The sequence below is a fragment of the Rhododendron vialii genome, chromosome 11a (assembly GCF_030253575.1).
Source record: "Rhododendron vialii isolate Sample 1 chromosome 11a, ASM3025357v1".
NCBI lineage: Eukaryota > Viridiplantae > Streptophyta > Magnoliopsida > Ericales > Ericaceae > Rhododendron > Rhododendron vialii.
In genome coordinates this window covers 30,631,392-30,652,683 of record NC_080567.1, presented here as the reverse complement: position 1 = coordinate 30,652,683, position 21,292 = coordinate 30,631,392, and the positions used below count along the sequence as shown (strand labels likewise).

Genomic DNA, 21,292 nt, shown 5'->3' with positions numbered 1-21,292 from the left:
AGAGAGTCATTTCTCACCAAAATTTACCATTTCTGGTGAGATTGGGTGATAAAGGGAATGAGCCAATAAATTTTTTTTTTTTCAAAATTTTGTATTTTCTCCCTATTTTCCATCAAAATTCTCAATCCAAATGAAAGATTTGGCTAGAAATCACAATCTTTTATTTTTTTTCCCTTTTAAAATCACTTCATCCAAAAGCTTTGTTAGGTTACTTTCTCCGTCCCGATTTGTTTGTTCTTTTTCACTATTTGGGACATTTTACAAAAAAATTGTTTATATGTTCGTTATATATATAATGTTTTGTATATGCAATATGGATCTTGTTTAATAAATCTCGATTAGGCCTATAATTGTATAAAATATTATGGATTGTGAGATATAGAAAATTTTTTAAAAGACACGTTTGTCAAAATTAGACAAACAAATTGGGACGGAGTGAGTCTGCTAGCAGTATGTGCTATTTGCCTTGGGGTTAAAAAGGTCATTTTTCCGCGATCTATACCTCGATGAGGGGAGCGCGTGGGTGAAGTAGTAGTAATAACGAAAGGACAGGGACTGTAGTGTCGACGTCGGCGATTAATTCGGGGTTTTCCCCTCGTTTTTCGGGTTGTTTTTTTTGGTTTTCCCGGTTCCTCCGCACACGCTGACAACTACTACTACTGTTTTACCGGTAAACCGGCCTAATAACTCACATTTGCCATTGTTAGCAATTTTCTTTAATCACGGGAAAAAGGGTGATTATAAATTGTTTTCATAAGCGGCGGAAAATTCCACTTTTCTACCATCACATTTCTCGATCCTACCGTATGTTTATTGTTCATCTGAACCGTTCATCTTGGAGACTTCATTCCAAAAATAAACTTGATCGAACATCGATAGGAGTATTAAAAATTAAATTTTTCTTTGTAAAATGGATAGTGTATCTTTATTATTATTAACAGAAATTAGATCGTCCATTATATAAATCAAAATTCTAATTTTGAAATATTTATCGACTTCCGACCATGTTGATTTTTTGCATGGCAATACTATATCGCGGGTCTTAAAATATGAACGGTTCAGATCACAACAATAGGCATTTGGTGGGGTCCATAATAGGCGGAGGTGACAAAGTAGGGTTTAATACCGACGGTGGATAGAATTTATTCGCAAAAAGAAGAGGGCGAAAGTAAAACTATTTTCAAAAGGTCCAAAATATTATTTAGACTGAAATTATTGCATCGGGGCCGCCGTTAGTCAGGTAGACGGGAGGATTGGTCCTCCAAAATTAATCAAAGTGTACTTAAGCTGGTCTGAGCACTTGAGAGTTATCGAGAAGAAATATTAGCGGCAATTTTTCTTGTACGAAAATGGTAGTTATGCTTTTTCCCGTTAGTTTTTGTCCCTCTTTTGTTGGGCGTTTACTAGAATAATATGTAGCAAATTTTTTTTATTTTTTATTGTTATAGTACTACGTAATGCAGCTTGATTGATAATTAAGGAGTTTCATGGATCCGCAGTTGGTTGAAGTTGAAACCATGTATTTTGAAATTTAACTTGAACATCTTAAAGGAGCTTGCACATCTACAGAATTAGTTCAACAAATTTCATCTTTCATCAGGCCGGCGGTTTCATAATTCGCCGTTAGGGAATATACTCCCCGTGAAGGATATATGGAGTTTTGTTTGTGCTCCAGCTTTAACTGGGCTTCTCCACTAGTAGCCGGTGAAATTGAGCCTCCTGAATTAATCGAGCGCGTAAACTGGCCGGTCTGGACACATGAGTTAAGTTTTGCACTCAAATTTGTGCTGTTAAGTGGCACTGTTAGAAACAAACTCCTTTGATCATTTTCTTGCACACACCAAGGGAACAAGAAACCTAGGATATGCCTCGCAGTCACCCCTATCTCCAATGACATGAAGAACTAGCTAGCTAGTAGGGTTGGCACCCTCTTCAAATGCATGAGGTGATAGACCTTTCGTTGTTAGTGTGGTCTCGTGGTTGGCATGTTAGTTGGAGTTAATACCCGCTCGTACGCCTCTTTGTTTGATCGGATATAAGTATTGATTTTGATTTTACAGTAAAGTGATCGCAATTAATTAGTGTTTCGTTAAATATTTTAAATTTTCATCGAGAAAAAATAGAACGACTTTCGTAATGGACTAAAATTTTAGGACTGCAGGCCAGGAATATCTTTTTTCTTTATTATTCTCTGTCATTGCGATGATTATCAAACCAAGTTACGTTATTTTTAGTCACCTTGATAACTTTTTTCCGTTGATAAAATTAGCTGTACGTTCGGGCAATCGTCCCAAAGGAGTTAATAGCATCAACGAAGTTTCAAATCTGAGACATTAGGGGTGGGAGTCAACCCCGAAGTCCCGGCCGGCCCCTGGCTACTATATTGTCACCTTGATCATAACATGATATATATAGATTTCAATTACAATACAAGTAATTAATTAATTAATTCTATAACATGCTACGAGGAGTTAACACCACCAACGAGTTTTCGAACCTAAGACATTAGGTGGGAACCAAACCGTGAAGTCCTGCCCGGCCCTTGGCTGCTATGTCACCTTGATCATAACATGCTACAGATTAAAATGACTACAATAAAAGTTTTAATTTATTCTTTTTTTTAATAATTGAGGAATAATCCTATAGCCGAATTATAATTGGACCTGACTGTGCAATTCAAACCTTGGAAGGAACTAGGGCGGCCACACAAGTCACGGCCCCCTACTTACTATTAGGATACTCACCCGGTGGGAAATCGAATTCCTGACCAAGGAGAGTACTCCCCAAGTCAGTCATTCGCTTTTACCACTGGGACAACCCCTAAGTGATGTGTAAGTAGTACTCCAGTAATTTATTCTATCTTGTTTTTGTCAAGTTTAATTAAATTCCAAATCAAGTACTCCCTACACTGCCCAGAGCCCTAGCTAGGTGAAGGCAGTTGGGAAATTTGTTTGTTGTTTTGCTGGTTGTAAGTGCAGTGTTTGGACTGTCCAGGCAAGCAGCTAGCTGGTGTTTTCAGGTGGCAGGCAGGCTGCATGGGGTGGTTGGGTTGACCTGCAATTTCTATTAATTAATTTTAACGGGTGTTGTGCACCACTCAATGAATTCTATTATTAGTATTATTTTGCTTAATTTTAAATTTTCCCCACAACAACGCATGGTAAGACTTTGTTTTGTATCTCTTGAAAGCATATGAAGTGAAATTCTCTTTGAAATGAAGCACAGATCATTCTTTAATCATTCTTAATTTTAATTTTAATTTTTTGTTTAGTCAAATAAGTGGTAAGTTTTAACCATTAATGTTGGTACTTTTACTTTATAGGGACTCCTAGCTAGCCTCTTTGACCTACGACTACACTCGTAGAGCCTTTGAATCGCAATGGGATCTCCCTAGAGAGCGGTGCAGAGCGGTCGATCATCTCGGCAATCGACTGTTTGGATCTTAACCGAGTAATGAATAGTTTAAATTTGTATGTGATTTGTTTGTGCTCAATCAGATTCGGTCCGAGCCATCAGTGCTGAGATGAACGGCCAGATCGGCCGCACTGCATTCGCTCGGCACGGAACTGCTCTGCAGCATCCCGGGTCCGAATCGCTATTGTCATGAACTGAAATAGGTCCTTAATAATGTTTAGAAACCAATGGCCTGCTCTGTATGTTTGGTAATTTGCTTCCAGGGGCTTAATTTATAAGTTCTTAATTATTGTTTCAATTGAAACTTTTCCATGCAAGTTTTTTAACCTCAATCTTTTCGTTTTGAATTTTGAAAACAAGTACGGCTATATTTAATGAAGTTCTTGCTCTTCCATCAAAAAAATTAATTAAGTACAACTACATTATCATTTTGTTAGAATTTTTGAAAAGTTTCAAAAACTATTACTAAAACAAAACTAATACTACAAAACTCTTTTGATGTTTTGAATCGTTCAATTTTTAGAACCCCTCAAGAAAATCCGTTACGCCAAAACTCATGTTGATTGGAATATACCTTGTATGTTTATGAATTACAGTAATGTTAATAAAAAATAATTGCAACGCTAATCCTAACCAATTTTATCAACACAAATAAACGGCTCCGATCATAAAGAGGGTCCCTCAACATGACGGCCTAATCTCATTTTGAATGGCATGGATCCTTTCCTTTCTTTTTTATACTTCATATATTTTTTTGAAACCACAAAAAAATTTGCAATTTTGCTGAACATCACCTTAATTACACAAATTAGCAATCCTAAGGATTTAGTCAAGTGGTTGTGAAAAAACAATAAGTGCTCCTCCATGAGGTTATATGTTCTATTTCTACAGAGGTCAAACATTTCAAACCTTGAAGTCACTGGGGGTTATACTCAGTCGTTACTTTTAGAACTGCAGAATAAGTCAAGATGTGCGCAAGCTGACCCGGATATGCGGTTGTAAAAAAAAAAAAAAACACAAATCAGCATCCTCAACCTCAAGAGGTTGGCCAAGTGGTATTCGTCACGGACTTAATAGTTTGTTCAATTTTAAGATTTCAGGTTTGATTCTCCTTACCAATAACTATTGAGGCCTTCAATTTACGTTTCTCAATGGAAGGATATATAACCTTGGGTTTTGTCTCAATGGTTGTATCTTTTTGAACGTGAGGTCTAAGGTTCGATTCTTATGAAAAGGAGGTTGACTCTCACCGTAATCTAACATTCTATCGTGTGTAAAAAATAAAAGAAAAGAAAAAATCCATCCTTCTGTTTTGTAGAAGCGTGGGAACACGCCCTATAGGTGTTAGGTGGGCCTAAAACAAATTCTGCCCACTTCCTCTCTCCCCTCTCTATAAAGCATACGCAGCCTAGGGTTGGTTTCATGCCCCCCCCCCCCCCCCCTCTCTCTCTTGTGAGTATGGTGGGCTAGGGTTTCCGAGGGAGAAGATAACTTTCATTCTCTCTCTCTCTCTCTGGTAGAGATTTAGGGTTTGTGGGGGGTTATAGAGAGACAAAGAAGTGGTATTGGGGTGGAATATTAAGCGGTTTGTGGGGGATGTTGGCTGGCTCGATGCACTCACAAGAGAAGATCAAATTGTATCTTCAACAGTGAAGGAATCGGACCAGGCTTCATTCCTCTCAAACCCCATATAATTGCCTCTTTCACTTTGATCCCTTTTTCCCTTCTTATGAGAGAGAGAGAGAAAAGAGAGATGATTTCTTTTCCTAACCAACCCCTCCTTTTCTCTCTCAAAGTCTTCAGGAACTCAACCCATTGGACATGGTTGATGGTAATTCATCTCTCTCTCTCTCTCTCTCTCTCTCTCTCTCTCTCTCTCTATAATTGTATATGGAGTTATGTACGTCTGTGTGTATGTATATTGTTTTGCAGAAAGTACATTTGTAGTTGATTTAAATGGTATCTTTGCCAACCACTTTCTAGCAAAGGGTACCCAAGATAAGAGATGATTTTGACTTGATGCCATTGACTTATGAAAAAGTTACCACAAGTTTTCCAGGTTGACATTTGGATTCTTGCTTTTTCCCCCTCTCTTGTTGTCTCCTTCCACACGTTTTTGTTGGTTTCCCCCCTCCCCCCACCCCGGATCCTTCGAGGCTTATGAATATCGAGGACTGGGACTAACTATGGTTGCCGGTTTTTTCTCGTTGTGAAGCCACCGCTCTTTGGCTCCGTTTAATCGTTGTAACTCGTCTCAATGATTAATAAAAAATCTCTTTTGCCGATAAAAAAGAAAAAAATTCCGGAACAGATCAAAGCCGAGTTGGGCTTTTCCCAGAGTGAAATCTATGATTGAAATCCTCCTCGAGAATGTCGTTCATTCCAACAATAAAATTTTGGTCGGACAAAAAAATATTGATAAGTGATTTTTAGAATATGCTCGGTTGCATTTTTGCTCCTTTTTGTCCCGGTGATATTTGTACGTGTACGTGTGTTCGATAAAATATAATTTACCCCAAAAAGAATGCGCGTGTACGTGTGTTCGATAAAATATAACTTACCCAAAAAAGAAATGCGTTGAGTGTTTGCTACTGATGTCCCATCAATGTCATTTTTTATCTATTAAACCGTGGATATATAGTTCTAGGTTCACTGATCTGCAAAGATAGATCTAAAATGATCATGGCACGGGTGCAAGTTCCTCGCCACACACAAAAAAAAAGAGCACAAAATAATTCGTACATTATGCATTGTGGTTCGCCAATTACCCACCTTTGAATCGTAGATTGGTGATTTACAGGAGTCCATACATAAATTATTCTTGTCTTTGTATGATGCTTCACATGCACACTCTCTCACATTCAGTACTCAAACTGGTTCCGAACATCCTGTTATTTAAAAAAAAGTCAAGTATTCCCCCAGCTATTATTTGCACCCATGGAAAAGTTGTTTTTTTACTATGATATGACACACTTGGGCTAGATTTCTCAAAAGTTTCCCTTGGGTATTTTTTTACTGCTTTTAGGAGTCGAGTGTATAATAATCAGTTAAGGCGGCACAGAAGATGATGGAAGGGTTTACTGCATGTGAAACCCAATGAACTTTTTCAAACTCTGTGTTTTGTGTTCAGTAATAATCTATCAATTATTTGGGTTTTGTCACAACAACATCCCTACTTATTCTAGCCTTAATTATTCTCTTCATTCACCCTCCTCGTCTTTAATTAACTACTGATTCCCTCTTCTAGGTGCAACCTCTCTCTCTCTCTCTCTCTCTCTCTCTCTTGACTGTTCTTGAGGTTCACAGCTGTTTTTAAGATTGAGTTGTGATGTGTGAAAAAAGTGCATACTAGTAAAAAAGTGAAAATGTATTGAAAAGATAAGAGAATGTATTGCAATGTGTGGGGGTTTTTTTTTTTTTCATTTCCTTTAGCTACTGGGCTGTCAATAGGATATATCCTTTAATTGAACCTGTAATTATAGCTTGATTTTCTTTAGCTTTTGAGTTTTCAGAAATGATTGGGGATATTTAGGCACGTTCCACTAAGAGAAGTACTTACTTTTTGAATTAAAGATATGTATTAGGAGAGAATAATCTTTCTCGTAAAAAGAAAAATAAGAACATTGTTCCGCGCGGGACGCTGACCTTTTAGCAAGTTTTCCTTAGATAGGACATGGAGTATATGCTTTCACTCCAAAGTGAGAATTCTGAATCCAAGGCAAACCCTAGTAGATAGGCCTCAGTTTTCTTCACCGTGGTGTTAAATGCTCTCTCTCTCTCTCTCTCTCTCTCTCTCTCTCTCTCTCTCTCTCTCTCTCTCTCTCTCATTTCTGTTGAGCACTGATCTACTGTATTCAAGGTGAAAGTCATGCATTCATTGCACCCATTAGAAGTTTTACAGTGTAAATATTGGTACAAATGTCCTGTTTGAGTAAACAAAAAAAAAAAAAACACGATGAACATTTAAAATCAGTTGTAATCGAACTTTAATGGTTCATCTGTTTACTGGACTGTCATTTATCATTAATATCCATTTTTCACCTTAAATTCTGGCACTGAACCCATTAGTTTGGTTTTTTTGCGTTTTTCTGCGGAATTATGTAACCGATGAATTCAATGCTCCGGCCCTTACTGTTTTCTAAAAGCATTTAAAGCTCTTGGATGACTTTCATACGGAGAAAGATTCCTTCCCCTGCATAGATATCATCCGAGAGAGAGAGAGAGAGAGAGAGATATATTTTACCCATTCCAGTGGCTAGAGAGAGATTTTACCCATTCCAGGGGCTAGAGAGAGAGAGAGAGAGAGAGAGAGAGAGAGAGAGAGAGAGAGAGAGATATTTTACCCGTTCCAGTGGCTTGAAAAATGCATGCATAAACATATATATGGATCACAGGCCCATAACGTTCACTGTTGTATAATTTATGAAAAAATACTACACCCACTGTTCAATATTCACTGCTCCCCCACCGTTCGTATCTCACCGTTCAAAATTGTTTTGGACGGCTCGGGTTTTAAAAAACTCTTTCAGGAAAGAGTTAGGAAGAGGTTTTTTAAATCAGACCATTAATCGATAAGACGGACGGTGAGATATTGAGCGGTGAATGATGAGCGGTGAGAGTAGTTTGGTTGTAATTTTCGTGACTGAGCTAGCATAAAACTTCTAATTTTGGGGAAAAAACTGGACAATGTTTAGAGTAAATACCTTATTTGGTAATTGGAACTTGCATTTAGATTTATTATGCACAGATAAATGATTATTGAGATTCTTTAGATAATATTTTGCTTACATAACTTTTCAAATATAGCTTGATTTTAATTTTGCTATCTTTCTTGGAAATGCTCTAAATTTAACTAGTGTCATCGTGTGCATGCAAAACTAGATCTATAATTATCAAATTGTAACAATCTTCTGGGTAAATTTAAAATACGCATCCTTATTTAGGTGTGTGTGGTATCACCCTCGTAAATCACTTTGAATTCATTAACATGTATAAAACTTCAAATATTGATTCTGAATTCCTAACTTTTGTGTCAAAATTGTAACGTTTTCTACATATTAACATCAAGCTCAAATTCATACTAACATTTTTTGCATTAATTGTTTTGTCTTCATATTATGGATCTTTAAGAAAATATTATGAATCATTCTGACAAATGTTAATGAATTTCTATGCAAAGGTTATAGAAGTATTATGAATTATAATGCAAAACGTTATGAGTTCAATGAAAGTCAAGAGGGTGCACACCGTAGATAGCTTGCATATGTGAATGTAACAGACCGATCTTTTACAAAACACTAGAAATTGTCTAATTAGATTCCGTTTCGCTAAAATTCTTATTTTTTAAGTACTTATTTTTTGTTTTACGAAACATGTCATTTATTTCTTTTAACGGAACGGTGCCTAATATTGGGGAAGAAGAGTTGATCAGCATAACCCTAGCTATTTGGTGCACGTTATGAGAATAGACTTGGCTTTAGAAAAGTCAAGTACATTTTTGTCAACTTCTTTTTACCCGTTTTGGGTCGTAAATAGTAAGCAAAAGCTGCTAAAAAAACTTCCATGCAATCTTTGAAGACATTTTATTACCTTTTCTAAAGAAAAAACTTTTAATCATTAATTATAAAAAAAAAAACCTTTAAGCAAGATTTTGAATACCGTATTGGATAAAGTATCGGTTTTTCGACGGGTACAGTACAGTGAGATACCGGATACCGTTTTGAATTTATTGTTATTTTCCAACATCAATGAATTTTGTACAACATATACATTTCTTAAAAATAAAAATAAATTAAAAATTAGTCCAATATTGACCGGCACAATCTAGCGGTATTGACCCATATTGACCAATAATCGACTCGAAACGAAATTAAAGGTGTAGGGTATCAAATTTTGTCAATATTCAATACCCAAACCTACCGGCCAGTACCATACTAGATTCAAACCCTTGAGTAAGCGCATGAAACTGCAGGCATACTGGGCCAGTAATGGCGTCTTCTTGTCCCGTGTAACATGCAACTAACTGTTTCCAAGTTCATGCGCCGTAGCTCTTAATAACCTAACTGATCAAATACCAACAACTCCTAGATTCCTATCATCTACAAAATTTATGGTCCATTCAGTCCATAATTGTTTCAAAAACAGTTGTTGTCAGGTTTGAGCACATATAAGCTGAAACATACACCTACCGTACTGGGTCAATAAAACCGTACAAGTGTTGTGTTATTTGGTTCACGAAGTCGGACCCGGGGTGGGGGGAGGGCTGTTGCTAGCTTCAGCCCTCAATTTTACCGTCCAAAAATCTTTTGGATAGTCAAAGAAGTTTTTTTAAAAAATCCGAACCATTGATTGCCAAGACAGACGGTGAGATTAAGCACTGCTGAATGCTGCTATCTCTAAGGGGTGGTGCAATCATGGATGAAGTCATGGATTTTGGGGGGGGAGGGGGGCAATCATGGATTCAAACATCTAAGGGGCGGTGCAATGTTAAATGTCACAAGCATGGGACATAAACTTGTAAAAATTAAATAAAGAGTAGAACACCGAAGCAGAACTAAATTTTTTCTTGACATCAATGTATTCCGAAAACAAATCAATTAATGTCTGATGCATAATTTTTGGCGTCATTAGAGTTTCAAAAAGTGAACGGTTTGAATCACTGGGGTGAGCCGAGCCCATAAATCCTTGAACGGGATCCTTGATTCATTTACTTTGAAGTGCCCAACATACCTGTCATATCTGTTCAATGGGAACTTCTTTTTCAAGAAAAACTAGAGTGGGGCTAGCTAGCAGATCAACATAGGAAAAAAAAACAGTGACAATAATCCAATTTAATTCCCAAATGGTGGATGCATCCACAGCCCATTATCTTGTAATTGTCAGACCCAGATAGGTTAAGACAGGGCTGCTAAACAGCCATTTAGGCTGCAAATGGTGAGTAACTAAGAGGCAAAAAGCAGCAGCACAAGTATGGAATAAGAACGAATCTACAATCACCAAATAATTGCGGCTTTATTTCCTTGTATGAACGGTAAACGAAAGAATTGGATACATGTAACCCTCTATGTGCCAATTTTGCTGTACAAACTCATCAGAAGGCATATATATACAATGCGATAACATTGCTTTATGGTGTGTGGTAAAAAAAATTACACGCGGTTCAAGCATGCTTAATTATACAGAAGACCACAGCTCTACGACCATGATACTTGTGAAAACAAAAAACAATTTACCCACCTTCAGGATTATTCCGATCAGGGAAAACCACTTTATCCAGAAAACCAATGAAACGCTTGGAATACGTCTTGGGATCGACAGAAGAGATCGACGTAGGATCATGTTGCAGCGATTTGTACGCGTGCTCTATTTTCTTCTTCATGTTGTAGTTCTGCAATATATCTATTATGCCCAGATAAATAACAACATCGTAAACCTCAAAGAGTTCCACCTCCACTGAATCGGTCTCTTCCTGCAGAAGCTTGCGATTTGCTTGTGCTGGCATGTTCACTCCTAATTGCACTCGCAACCTAAGGAGATTGGAAATAGTTGGAAATGAAATAATGCTCTCATAGTAAATCAGTTCAATGGATCACCTTTTAGTGCTAGAACAGAGCTAGTAGTTATATGTAAGGGAATGTTTAGGAATTTCCATCTCAGGACCTAGAAAATATTGGTGCTGGTTTGAGATTAACCGTCAGAAAAGTGTCGAGAGCGTCTCCGTGTCCAACACTGTACGTTTCCGGTGAAGTGTCTGTGTTACACATGTAGTAAGCTAGTCGAATTTAGGTTTCTGACAAATATGCGATTAAAAATTGTTATGGTAAAAAGCAAACAAAACTACCTCTCATTATCTGTATCCCATAAAACTCTCTAGCTTTCTCCAGATCTAAGCTCGTTGGGGGAGGGGGATCCAACGCCTACCATTCTCTCCAGCAATGAGGTTCAACTTCGGCGACTTTGGAATCGGTCTCTAACGGCTAATTTTTATTTTGGAGTCACTTGAATTTCTCCTTCCCCTCCCGTTGTGGAATGATTTTGTTTGGTTAACGAAGTTTAGATTTCATCTGTGCCTGAGCTGGGTTCCTTATGTGATTCTCTATTACCAAATCTTTGACTGGCTCTATATATCCCCGACCTTGTTGGTCTGCTTTCGTAGAATGTGTCATTGAGCTTTGCATATGCTTGTAGTCTAGATTTTGGTAGTTTTGGTTTATTCCTGCATCTTGTGATGAAATCTTTGTAATGCCTTCGGGCTTTTGAAATGAAACTGCCTCTTGTTAAAAAGAAAGAACTGTTATGGTTATTCCAGTTTAATGAGTCCCCATTACCAATGTAAGTTAATGGCAAATATGCAACTGGAATGTGATCACTTAATTGAGTACACTGATAAAATAAAGTATGGTTCTCATCCATGTATAAGTTGTTATTTAGCATCCAATGGAACAAAAGAGAATGCCAGCTACTTTATTTTTTAGTATTCTGGCGAAAGGACTGTGAAGAACAACCATGTGACAGCAATAAGAGTGATATTGAAAAGAAAATGTCCTCCAAACCTTCGTAGGTATACCAGTTCTCAAACCGATCGACATGGAATTTAACCAAAAAAGGTATACTCAGATGAAATCATTGAAATATGGTTCCAGGTTTTATGTTTAAAGTGTTAATTAGGACACTGATTAGAAGCAGTAGCAGATGCAGGAATTTCGCAAACAAAGGGGCAAGGCAAAAGTACTGAGATTTTGGAGAAACTATGGAAAAAGTATTTGAATTCGGAAGGAGCTAATGTAAACTTATCATGTTATTGGAGGGGCCAAAATGATAATTACCATTTTCTAGTGCAATATCATTTATACCGTAAAATCATGTGTCCACCCCCATTTAGAATCGTCTGATTTATCATTAGGATTTAATTAAACAGGAGGATAATGTCCTACAAGTTATTGCAAATAGGGAATTCAACTGTCATGCTACACTAGTGAGATTCTTAGTTTAAGAAATGGTAGAACAGAAGGATGGAGTGAAAACTGAGATCCTTCACATACTCCCTCAACCTAACAAATCATGGATAAGTTCTCTGGAAATGGTAACAACAAAAAAAAGAAAGAAAAGACATCCAAAATAAAGAGTTCCTTATAGCTTTTCTTCATACAATCTCTATTTACTATATACGGAAAAAAGTTTCTTTTTTTTCATTTTATGCATGAGGTCCATGACCCCCAACTGAGCTAAGCACGGGTGCATTGGCATGTAGGGTCACTTTACCCCACCGAGTAGAAATAAATTGCTAAAGTACCTTTAACTTGAGTGTTCTATTTCATATTTGATCCCATAAATATTGCCCGATCGCCCCAAAGAACTTTTGGAAACTTAAAACTTTTTGTCTTTTGTCATATCAAACTATAGATGGCTGCAAGTAATTGACCCATTTGTCAATTAATCCTGGCTCCATGCCTTGAGCTAAGCATAGTAAGGAATCAGTACAAGCTAAATAGGTTGAAAATAGAGTTAAGTTGCCAATGAACCAAACAGAGCTTTAAGCTTGATCATGCATCAGCCTTTCTGTTTATATTTGTCCATGTTGATTTATATTTACAAAAATACATACATTCATACGTAGATGTAAACACATATTATAGACATGCAAAAGCAAGGAAAAGGTAAGTTACCTTGCAGTTCCAGGCAGAAGAAGATCAACTTCTTTGTCTCCAACCGAAAATGCTCTCAAAGTCTGCCCTCTACAATGAGGTCCTGGAGCAGTGTTGACAGAGCTGGGTTCATGAGTAACTAGGAGCAGAGCCTTTGGAGGAATCGAGATCTCTTGCGAGTTTGAACCTAAAAAAGGTGATATAAGCTGAAAACCATAAGTTAACTAAAAATACAGAATAAAACTGAAGTCAGGGGGTGATGATTTTCCCCCCCCAAAGTAAGTATGAGCTCGTTTGGACGTATCAGCATGTGAACACTGAATATTCTAGGAAATTACAGTTCACACAAACAGTGACTGTTGCCGATCAAAAAAAAAACAGTGACTGTTGGTCGACTATAAAATCCCATCGCCAATTGACTGAAAAGGAGGTGAAGACTATTTGTTCTCCTTTTGTTATCTTCCAACTATTCCCTTTCTCTGCCAGAAACCATAATCACAAGTACCCATGAAAACAACAATAGAAAACATCACAGCACAAAGGAAGAGGAAGATGGTGAGGCACACAAATGGAGCTGATATACCATTGTCCAGCTAACATCACATAGAGAGTTTATATCCTCACATCCATCTAGTCTTCAAATGAGTAAAAATCAAATTCCATGCACAAAAAATCTAATGTAACATGGTCTACTCAATGACCTTATCAATCACTACTATCGCCAAAAGCAAAGTCCAAGAAAAGAAATAACTCAATGAGCCACAATTTTCGAGATATTATCCAAGCTCAAATATTGACTACACATATGTACTACCACCAATAGAAAATAGATTAGTACAACTCCCAGCAGAAGATCTACACACAGAAAGGGATATCTACCATCAGTTTCATGCGAGGTTTGATGCTTGAGCAGTGCATTGGGGGGTTCCAAGAGCGCATTCAGTTGTTCAGGAGCTCTAAAATGTAATCCCAATAGAAGGCTGTAGTCAATTATCTGTTGAGATTCAAGGAACGTGCAGTCTAGCTTCAGTTGTCTGCAGTATAAGAAGGAAGCAAAAACCTATTAGACCGTGGATGAAGTTATCCGCATGTTCAATGATATGTGGAACAGTCTAAGGTGGTGTTCCAAATCAACAGTAAAAAGAACTTTTAGAAAAAGAAGATTTTTCAAGCTTAAATATAATAAAAATAAAAAATATTTTTTAAATTTTTTTTGCACCGTTTAAAAGATCTCAATGAGATCTATCAAACAAGATCCATATTGGTAGGAAAATTATTTACATAAACACATCATTTTTTGAGCTTGAAAAACCTTCTTTTTCTAAAAGTTCTTTTTACTATTTATTTGGAACACCACCTAAAGCATCAACTCGGAATGACAGAAGTTTGTTCATTCATTTCTTTTCGCTAATTAACTCCACTATTTTGTGAAGTTTTCTTATGGCCTATCTCTTGATGTCACTTCTTCTCGAAGTATAAATGTGTAATATGCAGATATCACAAACTGCAGAAGAAAGGAACGCACTTAAAAAGTGACTCGCGGAGTAATTTGTCCATATGAAATTCATAGGGCAAGTCTTGATCTTTCAAAGTGGTATTCTGGTTGATCTCATCCTGATTTGTGGTTCTTCCCAACGTTGAACCCTTCAAATCGAAACGACTATGTATTCGCAATTCAGTGCAAAACATATTCCCCATGACTACAAACCTTACCTGAAATTGAAATAGATTATAAAAACCTACACTGATCCAAATGTACCAATTTCAGAACTGAAGAATATGAGACCAGTATGATTACAACAAACCTTCCTCCCACATAGCAACGTTATTTGATGGAGGCCAAAAAATTTTGTTATCAGGGTGTTCTCATAGTCTAGTACATGTTCATAATATCTAGGAAGCATCTTCAATAGAATCTGCAGAGCACTAAAGAAATCATGGTCAACCTCTTTTCTTCATGTGGATCGCTAATCAGTAATCACAATATAAGTCAACTGATACATCAATATGAATGTTCCTTGGTGACCTCAAAGTCTTTCAATTGAAACACAAAAATGAGTTGAATTACCGAGTAACCTCTACGACATGGAATGGTTATGTTTGACTGTTGGGTTCATCACATTCTCAACACCCAGTAAACATCACAACACTGAAAAATTCAGGATACTAAAAGCTATAATCAATTCTATCTAATTATCCAAAAGGATCATTCAGCTAGTAGGTAGAGCACGAAAATTGACTTAGAAGATTATCGATGGTGTGATCAATTCTGAAGAGCAGTAGTGATATTACTCTACACTAAGAATGCTAAAGGCAAGAGACTCCTTCTCTGCTTGTACTCATCAGATTTGATCTTTCCTTCATTTAGGGGGGGAGAAACAGTTTCAATATGCACAGCAAATCTTATTACATCTTTCTCCAGGTGAAAATTCTTCTTTCGATCTAAATTTACTACTACCACTATCCTCTCTGAGTCCGTAAAAGGTGTATATTGCACTACGCAAGAGAAGTGTAATTAACAGAAGAAAATACTAGATGTGATTAACTCTACCACATAAAAAGGATTACAAAAACAACCAAGCAATAGGATTGTCACATTTTGCAGTCTTGACAATAAAAAAAGGTGCATTGCAGTTTTTAACCGAACAGAAATTATCTAGCTGGGTTCACATTTTGCAGAATTAGTATGAAATCTGAAGGATCAAAATATCGGGTTCGTTGTCTTGTTTCGGCAAGCATAGAAATGGAAACATTTAGCGACAATTTGGGTAATATTTCAAAAGAGAAAGGACATTGACAATACAAGCAATGTTAGAAACACGAACTAAAAACCTAAGAGCATCAAAGCCAGATAAATGGTAATCAAGTATATTAATATTTATACATCCCTTGAGTAACTCATTAGAAAAAAAATTGCATAAAATAAAAAACCCGTTATGAAATGAAAATTGTGAAGTGTATTCAAATAATTCACATCCGTGTTGACACTACTTCGGTTTTGCTTGTTTTCCAATGCATATCTCTGTATTCTAATGTATTTGTTGGAAATGCTGGAATTTCGTTATGCCATCCGTGTTTCGTTATGGTCTCCTATGTAACAGAACCATTTCAACCATTTCGATGAAAACAAATGCAAATTTTGTTCCTTGCAGAAACAAAAAAAAAAATTTATTAGGAAAAGAAATCAAATCCATAATGCAAGGAAAATGTCATCTCATTTCCATATAACGAAGTTTCATGCAAGATTCCTTTTCTCCTTTCATGTGATAAATATTAAGTGGAGATAATCTGACTACTAAATTCAAGTGCAGAAGCAATTATACTAACATGCTGGAAGAATGTATTGTACTTTCAAACCTTCAGTTCAGATCTTCGTAAAGTCTTAATGAAGAATCTATCATCATGAGAAATATAGAAAATGCTGCCACTTTTCCCTGGAGAAGAAAGTTCCCTTAGACCATCGTCACCACAGATGGACATCATGTACTCTGCAGCATCGAGCTTGAACATCTCCCTCAAGTTCCTATGAATATCCATGCATGGTTCAAGTCATTAAAAAATGACCATCATGCTCTAAGAAAAGGTACTAAAAACATAGGGCTTGGGCATTCACAACATGATAGCATACGGAACAAGAAAGATACATCCTTTAAGTAACATATATTAATTCCAAAATATAGAGAATGGATAGGGGCTGTGGAGGAAAGTCCTTAGATGTATAACGCATGGACATATGATGGGAATACCATTGGACGAACCAGTAGGGCACGGCAAAACTAAGATGACTTTGATCTAGGGAAAAAAGAGGTTTGTCTTTCCCATCCACGTGAGATGCTAGATTTTTGGTTCATATCAAATGTGAGCTTCTAACAAAACGTTACAATACAAAGGAAACAAATGTCTAGTATTCTGGGGTTGGACGCCTATCACATACCCTTGTTATAACAGGTGGACACAGTTACAATTGGAAGAGTTCATGTCACACTGGTCATGCTAAGACGTGTGTAGCATCACCATATCGATAAATACCTGAATACCATAGGGCAGTAGTCCTTCCAATAGAAGTCAATAGAATGATGCGAAGGTGTAAACTGGGAGCCCTTCCTTGGAAAATACATTTGTATTCTAGCTCGTTCTCCAAAATCTGAAGCTCTCACTTCACGCATTGGTACTGGGGTAATCTTTCCAACAGTGTACCTGTAAACTTCAAATCAGATGTTCCAGCAATGAAGAATAAGAAAACAATAGAACAACAAACAAATAGGAAGCACTTTCACGGACACCAGCTCAGATACTCCAAATGACAACCAAACAAATTATTAATAGTAGCACCCATGGTAATACTAGAAGGATAAAAAACTTTTTCTTCAGTTTGATTACCTGATACCAAGTTGCAGATTAAGCCTTAAATAGTAACTCTTATGACCTTCAAAAATGTCCACACATGACCTCTTTTTCACTTCTTTCGTATGATGTTTTCTCCGCTGTTTACTTTTGAATGTACTTCTTCGAATCCTCTCTTTAATCAACACTCCTTGCATGTATTCCCTATCAAATACAACAGTAGTATTATCCAGCATGTCATGCTCACCTCCATCAGAGGAATGAGATAACATGTGTGAAGTGTCACAAGATGAAAACTCTCTGATGGAATCGCGACTACTCGAACCCCCATCCAGTGATGCAGTCCTGTGTGATATTCGACCAGAACCTCTTACAACACTGCTAATAGAAATCTTCTCAGAAAGACTACGCTTGACGCCAGGACTTGTAACCCTGTCCTGCAAATCCTGGGATGAACTATGAGATAGCAACTCTTTCCTCTTGCCCTTGTCTCTGTCAAAGCTACACAACCTTCGTAGTGACGGATGTTTGCTTCCAGCAGGATAGTATGTTCCTTGGCCATCCTTTAGGCCCGTAGTCCATGTCCCGAAATAATAACTACCATCTGCAAACCTGTAACATCCTGAACCATGTCTAAACCCATTCAACCAAAACCCATCAAAACGATCTCCATTTTCCCATTTCATAACCCCTCTTCCACACATTTTCCCACCCTTCCAATTTCCAATATACGTGTTACCATTACTCCATGAATACCAACCACTGCCTTCATACACTCCCTCTTTCCATGAACCATCGTAAACATCAGAATTACAGTACTCTTTTCTACCAAGTCCGTGTTGAACATTCATCCTCCAGTCACCTCTGTAGATAGACCCATCAGAACAGGTTAAGGTGCCAAAACCGTGAAGGTAACCCCCAGAGAAGTCACCCTCATAAGTTGCACCTGAAGGCCAGAAAATCTGTCCTTTCCCAGTCATTTTTCCCTCTTCCCACTCACCCTCGTACACCGTTCCATCCGACCAAGTGTACCTACCTCTGCGATGGGGAAAGATTCCCTTGAAATTACCAACATAGCTGTCTCCTTCTAAGAAGAGTTTTTCGCTCCTGAAAGTACATGGTAGACTTCAACCAAATAATCAACAAAATTACCGTGTACTTTAGAATGAATATTTTTTTTGAACGGCGAAAAAGGATTTTATTAATCTTTGAATGTGAATACAAACTGCCATTTTATCACCATAGGGAAACACAGAGGCTATAGAGTTACAAAAGAAAAACCTTTCGCTGCTCTCCATGAGTGGTGTGTAATAACGGATGTAGCAGTCCTTTTTGACTTTTATGAACTCATCTTAAACATCCTGCCCAACTTTAAGCAATGAGACAGAATCTCTTCAATACTAGATCATGATGCTCTGAACAATGAAAATAATTTTCGTATGAAAACTGCAAAAACAACCTTTTAAACACAGTGACTATGAGAACCCTTGAAAGAATCCAATTCGACTGTACTACAAAAGAATTACTGGGTTTTTATGCTTTTTATCCTTTCAACTGAAAGGCATGGCTGAAAAATAATGGCTGCACATAGGGTACTACCTTGAAGGAAAAACAATGGCTTCCTTTGTATTATGTTCTTGTTGTGCTACATGTGATTCATTTCGTAGAAAGATGTTGAAATTCCACAAAAATATACATCTCTATTTCCAAAATAAGTGAACTAGTGGGAGGCACACAATTCTTGAACAAGGATATACATGTATCCATTCTGTTTTTTAAAACATGAATAGCCAGCTACCTGTCTTACCTAAATCAGGCCGAAACATATGGATAATGCCAGACATATAAGATAAGCATTCGTGCACATTTTATTATGTTCTTGTTGTGCTACGTGTGATTCATTTCATAAAAAGATGTTGAAATTACACAAAAATATACATCTCTAATTCCAAAATAAGTGAACTAGTGGGAGCCACGCAATTCTTGAACAAGGATATATGTGTATCCATGCTGTATTTTAAAAACATGAATAGCTACCTGTCTTACCAAAATCAGGCCGAAATATATGGATAATGCCAGACATATAAGATAAGCATTCGTGCACATAAGTAGAGCTTTAGGCATTTGAAGTTCACATCAAGTTTTCATTTTACCGTACGTCTATTTGTCTATTTGTCCAAAAGGTGGGGGAAAAGAAACAGGACATAGAGAGTGCTAATATAAACTCCCCCTGCCCAAAATCATTGTTCGGTCCCAAATTGAGAGCTAAAAATCATTCCCAAAATGAGAACTACAAATCATTCATTTTTGTCAAAGAAAATTCAAACTTTTTTCATAAATTCAAGGAACTCATTGATATCAAGCAACTTTCCGGATATCCGAAGTTCCAGGTTCGTTCGGAAAATTTTTCAACGAACTCGAGGTGAGCTCGAGCTCAATGAAAATTTGACGAGCCGAGCTCGAGCCAAACTTGCTGATGAATCAACCACATACAACATACACAGCTCTCTCTCTCTCTCTCTCTCTCTCCCTCTCTCTCTCTCTCTCTCCCTCTCTCTCTCTCTCTCACATGATTAAACATCGATTATCAGTGCTATAGAACACGGATGATTACACTAACTCAGTAACTCTACACCTATACGATCGATTCTATTGAATTAGATATCACAATTTCTGTTCAATTCAATTACAATGGTTAAAGATTCAAACCAACTCACCTGCAACAGATTGATCGGACCATCCAGTGAATGAAACCAATCGGAACCCTAGATGTTCAACACCAACCGAATCAACAACAGAATTCTCTGTCCAAAAATCTCTCTCTCTCTCTCTCTCTCTCTCTTCCCCCTCTCTTGTACTGTTGCCTGTAAATTAAGCTTGACAAACAGTTCTATGTTCTCCTCGTCTTTTGTCTTCTCTTCCCCTGTTCCGCACACTACTCTAGAAGAATAAAAGAGAGGAAAAGGCCAAAGGCACAAGACATGTGTCGATCATACAGACAGTGGGATCCACCCCTTTTGGAACCGGCCGGTCGAGACCGTGGGCCTCTATTGGGTCGTCGTGAGGGAGGAGATGTGTCCCGGTTGTACAGGATTCGCGTGGCGTTGGAATGTCTGCCACGGAAAGCATAAAAACAAAAGTTATGTTTTGGGCGGGCGGGCGGGGTGCGGCTCTCTGTTCCCCATTCTCGATCCTAATCTCGTGGGGTCCATCAAATACATTTTGCCCCACTTTGTTCTGTTTTTTCGAATAACTCGGTTGTGGGAACCACCTTAAGGCTAAGGTGGTGGGCCATAGCTCATGTGGTTTTCCGGAAAACACAAAAAAAAAAAAAAAAAAGAAAGAAAAAAAGCGGGGGGGGGGGGGGGGGGGGGGGGGGGGGGGGGGGGGGGGGGGGGTGTGTGTGTGTTCTGTTTGTTTGAGTGCTGCGGCGTAAAATATTTTCAAGTAAAATGTTTTACTTATTTTTCAGTGTTTGGTTTTAAGATTTTTTATTAATTAGATGAAAATGACTTAGTTTAACTTAAATCTTCGATAAGTTATTTTTCGAAATGATCCTGCTGTCTTCCACTGCAAGACCCACGTTCAATTCTCTCTCCTGAATTGAATTCCATCGTTAAAGTTTGTTTTTTGGAAAAAAAAATTTACATTGAAACAAATAGCCCAATTCATTTTTTCCTTTAGCCCAATCTATTCTACCAACCCATTTTGGCCCAGTCCTCTCAACCACTCTGTTAAGATACGTTCTTTCTTTTCTATGTTCTCTCCCTCTCTACTACCGTCAAGGGCTGGGTTTTTGATGATTTTTCAGAGTTGAAAATCCAGTTTAATCAACTCAAGGAACTTTAGGAAACCTGTGCTTGATGTTCTTAAATCGAACTTTAGGCGCA

At 37.5% G+C, this 21,292-nt stretch overlaps 1 protein-coding gene across 8 annotated transcripts; it reads right to left on the bottom strand.

Annotated features, from left to right (window-relative positions):
* Positions 1–10,389: 10,389 nt before the first annotated feature.
* Positions 10,390–20,342, bottom strand: LOC131308797 (phosphatidylinositol 4-phosphate 5-kinase 8). 8 transcript variants are annotated; one of them, XM_058335824.1, is made up of 10 exons: positions 19,440–20,342; positions 18,684–18,763; positions 17,439–18,509; positions 17,088–17,255; positions 16,416–16,581; positions 14,864–14,974; positions 14,584–14,771; positions 13,938–14,092; positions 13,080–13,245; positions 10,390–10,940 (listed from the first exon to the last, which is right to left on the bottom strand). In XM_058335824.1, the coding sequence occupies exons 2-10, from the start codon at positions 18,698–18,700 to the stop codon at positions 10,643–10,645; spliced, it is 2,340 nt and encodes a 779-aa protein (XP_058191807.1). In that variant the 5' UTR covers positions 18,701–18,763; positions 19,440–20,342; the 3' UTR covers positions 10,390–10,642. The 8 variants fall into 8 exon arrangements, with proteins under 8 accessions (XP_058191807.1, XP_058191803.1, XP_058191802.1 ...); XM_058335820.1 differs by having other exon boundaries at positions 18,684–18,817; positions 19,449–20,342; XM_058335819.1 differs by having other exon boundaries at positions 18,684–18,817; positions 20,112–20,342.
* Between the last annotated feature and the right edge of the window lie 950 nt (positions 20,343–21,292).

Coding starts and splice junctions, on each gene's coding strand:
- LOC131308797 (XM_058335817.1), bottom strand. CDS start 20,142: ATGGTCCGATCAATCTGTTGCAG. Junction 18,510..20,119: donor GTCCGATCAATCTGTTGCAG/GTGAGTTGGTTT, acceptor ATGTACTTTCAG/GAGCGAAAAACTCTTCTTAG. Junction 16,582..17,087: donor TACTGCCCTATGGTATTCAG/GTATTTATCGAT, acceptor GGATATTCATAG/GAACTTGAGGGAGATGTTCA.